Source organism: Cicer arietinum, chromosome 1 (assembly GCF_000331145.2).
Source record: "Cicer arietinum cultivar CDC Frontier isolate Library 1 chromosome 1, Cicar.CDCFrontier_v2.0, whole genome shotgun sequence".
Taxonomy (NCBI): Eukaryota; Viridiplantae; Streptophyta; class Magnoliopsida; order Fabales; family Fabaceae; genus Cicer; species Cicer arietinum.
This window is the reverse complement of record NC_021160.2, coordinates 1,310,176-1,318,708: the sequence shown is the minus strand read 5'-3', so window position 1 is coordinate 1,318,708 and position 8,533 is coordinate 1,310,176. Positions and strand designations below refer to the sequence as shown.

Here is an 8,533-nt window from a genome sequence, read left to right as displayed (position 1 = left end):
CCAATTGCTCTTTGTTCCTGCGACAATGACTGGAGTATTAAAATGAATGTGAGAGCGACACATAAATATACAAACTTTTAAGTATTGATTCGTGAGATTTTTTTATAAATACAAGATGGCGACTCCTCCATAATTATGAAATCAAGTAGGTGTAAAAAACAATTTTTAACATATATGTATAAAGAATTCGAGTATAATATATATAAATTCTTTGACCAAAATTAGTAACGTTTAAAATTCTAAATTAACAGTAAAACTCTCAATTTTAGATAAAGTTAAAAAAATTAAATCAAGAGTATAAAAATTTGATCCTTCATTTATTTTACTTGCCTTTTGTAAAATCAAATATTATCATAACACTTTTCCCTAAGAATTAGAGGGATATCATATAGTACTAAACTTTAAAGTTCTATTCAACTTTCAAAATTTAAATTTTAAACACCAAAAGCACCGTAAATTACAATATATATATATATATATATATATATATATATATATATATGATGTGTGTTGTTTTGAAGAAAAAAAAAGTTATATATATTATAAAATAAATGAATAAAAAATTTAAAGTATTCAAATTAAATAACAAAAAATAATATAAGTCATATTGAAGAATTTGAGGTAAGAGTGTTTGATCTAAATTTCAATTATTTAGTTTCTGTAAGTCAATAATATTATAGAGTTAAAAAAAGATTAAGAGATATTATAGAAACTAAGAGTGTAAGCTTCTATATGTAAGCCTCAATCAATCGATCAATTTTATTCACTTCTTTGTTTTATTTTATTATGTTAATAAATATTTCAACAAAAATTTATAAAATGAATTATAATTAGTAAATTGTATTTTTTTTTTACTAATGAGGAACAAAAAAAAATTATACATCAAGGAACTAAGATCTTCGAGCATCAGTTAAACAATAGTTTGATAAGAAAGATAGACAAATAGGGATAATCTTGAGCTCATGTGAAAGAGATACATCTAATTTAGTGAGTCAATATGCACAATAGTTTTCTTCACACAAAGTATGAGTCAACACAACATTTCAATCTCTCAACATAAGAGAACGAATGTTGTCAATAAGTGGGGCATAAGGATGAGTCGGTAGAATCCTGTCCTTGATAAACGTCAAAGTCATTTGAAAATTTAACACACAAATGATGTCTCTAAAGCCAATATCTCATGTGAACTACAACCCATAATGAATAACATAAAAGTTCAACATTAATATCACTAGTAAGACAACAACTACCTGCAAAGCAAGTGATCTAATCAGTTACCCGCAACATTAATGGAATTCCTAATTTGATCCACAAAGCCTGATCTGTCGGGGTTACCAATCGAACTACCATCAACAAATATATGGATTGGAGAAGAGCCACCAATAACCTTATTGGTGGAATTATATAGAGAATAAATTTGGCTAAGAATATACCAGATAAGGTGATTAGTGTCAAATAAAACTTCATCGTTTTTGGATTTTCAAATAAATCAACGTCCAATTAAAAAGAGGGTACTTTTTTTTTTTTGTTGGCTCTTGCATACTTCTTAAACCATATATAATGATATTTTTCATATATACCATTTTAGAAATCAAACTTGAACTTGTGCCAAACCTGCCTAACCTTTGAACAATCACACAACAAATATATGATGGATTCTAACGAAACACCACATCTATAGAGAATTAATAAATTTTTTAATTAAATAATTTGAAAAAATATAGAGAATTTAAATTTGCAAATGCTATGACTTGTGTTTGAAAAATTGTTAATCAATTCTTCAATTATAAAAAAATCTTGAAATTTTTTGAATTTTTCATTTGACACAATAAAATAGCACGAGGAGGAGAAAAGTGAATACAAAGTATATTCGAAACACTCATAAATATTCTTAATTTTTTAAAAATAAAAATTATCATATATGTTCGAACTTTTATATTTTAAAGTTTAAATTTTTTAAAATATAATTAATGTTAGAATATATTTTAAATCTCAAATGAATATGATATCATATTTTCTAAGTTTTAAAAATTGGAATAATATGCTTAGAAATGGTAAATTTAAAAATTTTCAATTTAAAAAAATAATATTTTTATGAAGTTTTAAATTTTCCTAAGTCAATGATCTTTAGGAACTAAAAATTAATGTTCCAATGCTACATATATTTATCTAACAAAATAACCAGCTTTAAATAGAAGAAAAAGAAAAAACTTTTTGTGGATGCATGTGTTTTGAGAATTTAAGCTAATAAAAATTTGAAATATTAACTTATAAAATATTCGGTACAAAAATTATATTTTGAAATTTCACTAAATTATATATTTTGTTTTGAATTCAAATTCAACACCTTACATCTTTGTAAATTTATGTAGTATTTACCATCATTCACGCAAAAAAAAATAAATTCACTCCTAAAATTTCCAATAGAAAACACTAATTTTTTAGTATGAATTAAGAGTCTTTGATATGGAAGGAAAATAAAAATGATAGTTTAAATTTTTGTAAAAGAAAGAGTGTATTTTAGAATTGTCAGTATATGGATACAGAAAAGAAAAATTGTTACTACATGGGTAGAAATAATATTGGGCCGCAAGCCCAGCCCAGAATACAAATAGATAGTAGGGTTAGGGTTTCTCAAACTCATTTTTCTTGTTGGCGGTTATCTTCATCACTCTGTTGATTTTGCTTTGTTAGTGCGACTATGGCTGAAGTTATTTCAGAACCTGCCGTTGTTGTTTCTGATCCCTCTCAGATTGAAGTCAAACTCTTTAATCGATGGAGCTTCGACGATGTTCAGGTACACAAATTTCAATTATTTCCCGTTTTTTAATCTGCTTTGCGTTCATTATGAGTTGAATTAGTTTTATTTAGGGTTTAATTATCTATTAGTTAAAATAATCATCAAAAGTACTCAGTTATGTTTTTTGTATCTGGATATTTTCCTTTGGTTTATTAGCTTGCCTAATTTATGCGTTCATCAGATTTTAATTATATATTTCGAATAGTATAAGTTGGATTATTTTTGCGATTAGGGTTGAGTTGAACTACTTATTAGTTTAAATTTAATAATTATTTATATTATTTGTTTGAAGTGTTCTGAAAATTGCTCAATTGTGTTTTATTTGTGTTTTGAAATTTTGTTTTTATTTGTGTGTTAGCTTTCCGATGTGTCTCTGATTGATTACATTGGAGTTGTGCCATCGAAACATGCTACTTATGTTCCACACACTGCTGGTAGATACTCTGTCAAGCGTTTCAGGAAGGCTCAGTGTCCAATTGTTGAGAGGCTTACAAATTCACTCATGATGCACGGTAGGAACAATGGAAAGAAGCTTAAGGCTGTCACAATCATTAGGCATGCTATGGAAATTATTCATTTGCTTACTGACCTGAACCCCATTCAAGTTATTGTTGATGCTGTCATTAACAGGTATGCTTTGTATTTTCTGCCAGAAAAAGATTTCCATGTTATGATTTATGAGTTTTTAATTGCAGCAGAAATTGTGTTTGATATTGTGATAACTGTCTTTGATTTTCAATTATTGGAATGAAGTTTTTTATTTGTTTGGTTTTAATATGGAGAATGGAGTGATGATTATTTGTTTCCCTATTGGTTTGACTGCCGCAATGATGGCATATTGTATTAGCTCTATCTGACCATTCTCCTTATATTCCTATTTGTTGTTTTTTTTTCTCATATGTATTTAGAGTTTAGAGATAAAGTTGATATTTTTTTGGAAGATGGTGTTAGGGCATGTTCATGATTTGCGACTTTTTGAGAATTATGTCTTGAGTGAATATACAGTTTAATGCTGTTATTTTAAGTAAACATTTGCAGTTATTCTTATGAGACAAAAGCTATGTAAATGATTTGAAACATCTTTTTACTTATCTGGTTTGACATGGAGGATGGAGTGATGAATATTTGTTTTCCTATTGGTTTGATTGCCAGAATGATGGCATTTTGTATTAGCTCTATCTGACCATTCTCCTTATCTTCCAGTGCATTTTTTTTGTAACATATCAGAGATTAGAAATATTTTTCTTCTTGTTTGGAAGATAATCCTTTTTTGTTAAGCCAGCATTTAACTTTTGTGACTTTCTGTGATATGAGTCATGACTGTTAAGAAGATGGAAAAGAAAGACTAAGAAAATAATGTTTTTGTAGATTTACATTTGCAATGTTTGTCAATCAAACAATCCCGTTAATGATATAAATGGTTTTTTGATTTACTTGTTTGTTTTCGTATGGAGAATGGAATGATGAATATTTGTTTCCCTATTGGTTTGACTGTCAAAATGATGGCATCATGTATTAGCTCTATCTGACCCACTCCTCACTTTTCTTTTTACAAAAGAAATGTTTATTTTGTAATCTTATGTTAAGTAGTGGAAGCAAACTTTTGATGTTTTGTTTTTATACTTATTTTGAAACTGTGAACACACATAATTCAAGTTGGAGAATGACATGATGATTGATTATTTCCCTATTGGTTTGATTGCCTGGATGATGGCATTTCTGTCTTAGCTCTATCTGATCATTCTTCTTAATAAATAGAATCATGATTTCTTTTATATAATCAAGAACATTCATTTTCGGTAATTGTTCCACATCATTAGTTCATTTTTTTCGTTTTTGTTTCATTGTTGCTAAAATTTGCCATACTTGTTGTTTATAAGGTTTTTATATACATATTTATGCTGTGGATATGTTCCATGAACTTGTATTAGAAATGGTTTTTTGATTTACTTGTTTGTTTTTGTATGGAGGATGGAATGATGAATATTTGTTTCCCTATTGGTTTGACTGTCAAAATGATGGCATCTTGTATTAGCTCTATCTGACCACACTCTGAATAACCCGTGTGTTTCAACTACACAGCGGAATCTCTTTATATAGACACAGGGTATTAAATAACCCTAATTTACAGTAATGCTAATGGGCCAGAATACTTACATACTTACAGCCCATATATATTATTTACATTCTACTATAGTATTTAACACTCCCCCTCAAGCTGGAGCATATAAATCAAATGCACCTAGCTTGTTACATATATAACTAATTCTAGGACCTCGCAATGACTTTGTAAACACATCTGCTAACTGATCATTGGATTTGACAAAGCTGGTGATGATGTCACCTGATTCAATCTTTTCTCTAACAAAATGGCAGTCAATCTCAATATGCTTGGTCCTCTCATGAAAAACCGGATTCGAGGCAATGTGCAATGCAGCTTGATTATCAGATATTAATGTCATTGTGCTGGTCTCTTCAAATTGAAGTTCTTTCAGTAACTGTTTCAGCCAGATGAGTTCACATGTTACTAGTGCCATGGCCCTGTATTCTGCCTCAGCGCTGGATCTTGCTACAACATTTTGTTTCTTACTCTTCCAAGATATTAAATTTCCTCCTATGAGTACACAATACCCGGAAGTTGATCGTCTATCTATGGGTGAGCCTGCCCAATCAGCATCTGAGTAGCCAATTATTTGAGTATGTCCTCTGTCTTCATAAATGAGACCTTTTCCAGGTGCACTTTTGATGTATTTAAGAATCCGGATTACAGCATCCATATGTTCTTGGCAAGGAGAATTTAAGAACTGACTTACCACACTGACAGCAAAGGAAATGTCAGGACGAGTGACTGTGAGATAGTTTAATTTTCCAACCAATCTCCTATATCTTCCTGAATCTGATAGAGGCTCCCCCTGATTGGGTAGGAGTTTGACATTTGGATCCATAGGAGTATCAACTGACTTGGCATTTAGTAGGCCAGTTTCTTCAAGAATATCCATAGCATATTTTCTTTGTGAAATTACAAGGCCATCCTTGGATTGAGCTACTTCAATACCCAGAAAATAACGGAGTTTACCAAGGTCTTTAGTCTGAAATTTATTTGAGAGATGTTGTTTTAACTGGAGTATTCCTTGCTGATCACTACCAGTTATAACAATGTCATCCACGTAAACAATAAGATAGATGCACCCTTGGGCTGAGTGGTGATAAAATACAGAGTGATCGGCTTCACTGCGGATCATACCAAATTCTTGTACTACCGAGCTGAATCTGCCAAACCAAGCTCTAGGAGACTGTTTAAGACCATAAAGGGACCTGTGTAGCCGACAAACCATGTTGGAAGACTCCCCCTGAGCAACAAATCCTGGTGGTTGCTCCATATACACTTCCTCTTCAAGATCACCGTGCAAAAAAGCATTTTTAATGTCAAGCTGATGGAGGGGCCAATGTCTAATTGCTGCAATGGAGAAAAATAGTCTGACAGATGCCATTTTGGCAACCGGTGAGAATGTGTCACTGTAATCCAACCCAAAAATCTGAGTATATCCCTTGGCTACCAAACGAGCCTTAAATCGATCAATCTTACCATCAGGACCAACCTTCACTGTATAAAGCCAACGACACCCGACTACCGACTTCCCATGAGGTAGAGGTACCAATTCCCAAGTACCACTGCTTTGTAGAGCACACATCTCATCAAGCATTGCTTGCCTCCACTCAGGGTGGGATAATGCTTCACCTGTAGTTTTAGGAATAGAAACAGAAGACAAGGAGGACAAGCAAGTGTAATGTAAAGGAGAAAGACGATGATAACACAAATCAATATAATGAGGAGATGGATTACGGGTGGTGCGAATATCCTTACGAAGAGCAATGGGAAGGTCAGGCTCAGGTGGCAGGGCCGGATCCGGATGTGGCGTCGGAGGAGAGTCTGTAATGGGAGCAGGAACCGGCACAACAGAGGATAAGCGACGACGCTGATATGTTTGTAGTGGTCGTGGAGGTTGGGGGGCAGACTCGACAGACTCGGCATGTTCGATAGGAATATGAGTGGGTGGGAGAGGGATAACTACTTGAGGAGGTTCGGGATTAATGTCCTGATAGGGCTCAGTAGCTATATGGGTAGGTTTAAAATATTGTACAGACTCGAAAAAGGTAACATCAGCTGATGTAACGTAGCGGTGTAGTGTGGGAGAATAACAACGGTAGCCTTTTTGGGACCGATGATAACCGAGAAAGACACACTTGAGTGACCGAGCTGACAATTTGTCCAAACCGGGGGATAAATTGTGAACAAAACATGTGGACCCAAAGACACGAGGTGGTAGTGGGTGAAGAGGTGTATGGGGAAAGAGGACCGAATGGGGGATATTGCCATCAAGGACAGAAGATGGCATACGGTTAATAAGGTAGCACGCCGTTAAGACTGCATCCCCCCAAAAACGGAATGGAACATTGCCATGGAGAAGCAAGGTTCGTGTGGTTTCAATGAGATGCCGATTTTTGCGTTCGGCTACCCCGTTTTGTTGAGGTGTATGAGGACATGAGGTTTGGTGTAAAATACCGTTGGAAGCCATAAAATTTTGAAATTGATGAGACAAATATTCTCGAGCATTATCACTTCTTAAGGTACGAATGGAAACTCCAAATTGGGTTTTAATTTCTTTATAAAATTGCTCAAAGATGGAAAACAATTCAGTTCTATTTTTCATTAAAAATAACCACGTACAACGAGAATAATCATCAATAAAAGTAACAAAATACTTAGACTCTAAAGTAGACACAGTACGAGAGGGACCCCAAACATCAGAGTGAACTAAAGCAAAAGGAGAGGATACTCTTTTATTGACTCGATCGGGAAAGTTACTACGGGTGTGTTTCCCTAACTGACACGACTCACAATGTAAAGTAGATAACTTAGACAAACTAGGCACCAGTTTTTGTAGTTTGGTAAGACTTGGGTGTCCTAGCTGAGCATGGATAGTATGTGGGGACTCTGTAGCAGAGCACGTCTTGGATGTTGTAGAAAGGTAATAGAGGCCTTGTGACTCACATCCGACGCCAATCGTCCGTCCCGAATCCCGTTCCTGCAAGGTAACATTATCATTAGTGAACGTAATAATACAGTTATGAGATCGAGTCAATCGACTAACTGAAAGTAAATTAAAGGGGCATCCAGGTACATAGAGAACAGATGCAACTGAGATAGAAGAGAGAATGTGGACAGTGTCAACTCCTTGAGATCGGGTTTGAGTACCATTGGCAGAAGTTATAGTAGGTAAAAAACCAGATGTAGAAAGTGATGAAAAGAGACCTTTATTACCAGTAACATGATCAGACGCACCAGAATCAAGAACCCAAGGGCCGAGAGAAGATGAATGAGAGAGGTAAACAGATGAGTTACCAGTGTGTGCAACCGAAGTAGGAGAACTAGAGTTTGGATGACTCTGAACCCATCGGAGAAAATCTTCATAGTTTGCCGGGGAGCCTTGTGGAGATGGTGTAGTCTGAATAGTGGCAGAAGGATCAAGCTGAGTTGCATTTATCGAAGGCGAAGGCTTGCCATGCAACTTCCAACAGCGATCAATAGTGTGTCCAAGCCGATGACAATGCTCACATTTTGGACGAGGCTTAGAGCTGGATGGTCCTCCACGAGAACGTTGCTGATTATGTCTCTGAGATGCAAGAGCAGCAGTGTCACCCGGAACTGAAGTAATAGACTGCTCAACTGGA

The 8,533-nt window shown here is 34.1% G+C and overlaps 1 protein-coding gene and 5 non-coding genes across 6 annotated transcripts; all 6 read left to right on the top strand.

The window, feature by feature from the left end:
- Nucleotides 1-2,583: 2,583 nt before the first annotated feature.
- Nucleotides 2,584-3,566, top strand: LOC101497545 (small ribosomal subunit protein uS7-like). The gene is made up of 2 exons (XM_004485558.4): nt 2,584-2,797; nt 3,159-3,566. The coding sequence occupies exons 1-2, from the start codon at nt 2,702-2,704 to the stop codon at nt 3,549-3,551; spliced, it is 489 nt and encodes a 162-aa protein (XP_004485615.1). The 5' UTR covers nt 2,584-2,701; the 3' UTR covers nt 3,552-3,566.
- Nucleotides 3,567-3,581: 15 nt separating this feature from the next.
- Nucleotides 3,582-3,663, top strand: LOC113785208 (small nucleolar RNA Z102/R77). The gene has a single exon (XR_003471363.1). It is a non-coding gene; the product is annotated as a small nucleolar RNA Z102/R77 (small nucleolar RNA).
- Nucleotides 3,664-3,907: 244 nt separating this feature from the next.
- LOC113785213 (small nucleolar RNA Z102/R77) lies at nt 3,908-3,989 on the top strand. The gene has a single exon (XR_003471367.1). It is a non-coding gene; the product is annotated as a small nucleolar RNA Z102/R77 (small nucleolar RNA).
- A 264-nt stretch (nt 3,990-4,253) lies between these two features.
- Nucleotides 4,254-4,336, top strand: LOC113785219 (small nucleolar RNA Z102/R77). Its single transcript, XR_003471373.1, has one exon. It is a non-coding gene; the product is annotated as a small nucleolar RNA Z102/R77 (small nucleolar RNA).
- Nucleotides 4,337-4,461: 125 nt separating this feature from the next.
- On the top strand, nt 4,462-4,544 carry LOC113785211 (small nucleolar RNA Z102/R77). The gene has a single exon (XR_003471365.1). It is a non-coding gene; the product is annotated as a small nucleolar RNA Z102/R77 (small nucleolar RNA).
- A 225-nt stretch (nt 4,545-4,769) lies between these two features.
- On the top strand, nt 4,770-4,851 carry LOC113785218 (small nucleolar RNA Z102/R77). The gene has a single exon (XR_003471372.1). It is a non-coding gene; the product is annotated as a small nucleolar RNA Z102/R77 (small nucleolar RNA).
- The last annotated feature ends 3,682 nt before the right edge of the window (nt 4,852-8,533 follow it).

What these genes read in the sequence shown, in the direction of transcription:
- LOC101497545 (XM_004485558.4), top strand. Translation starts at nt 2,702, where the DNA reads ATGGCTGAAGTTATTTCAGAACCTGCCGTTGTTGTTTCTGATCCCTCT. An exon ending in GGAGCTTCGACGATGTTCAG is followed by an intron (nt 2,798 to 3,158) that starts GTACACAAATTT and finishes TTTGTGTGTTAG; the next exon opens with CTTTCCGATGTGTCTCTGAT.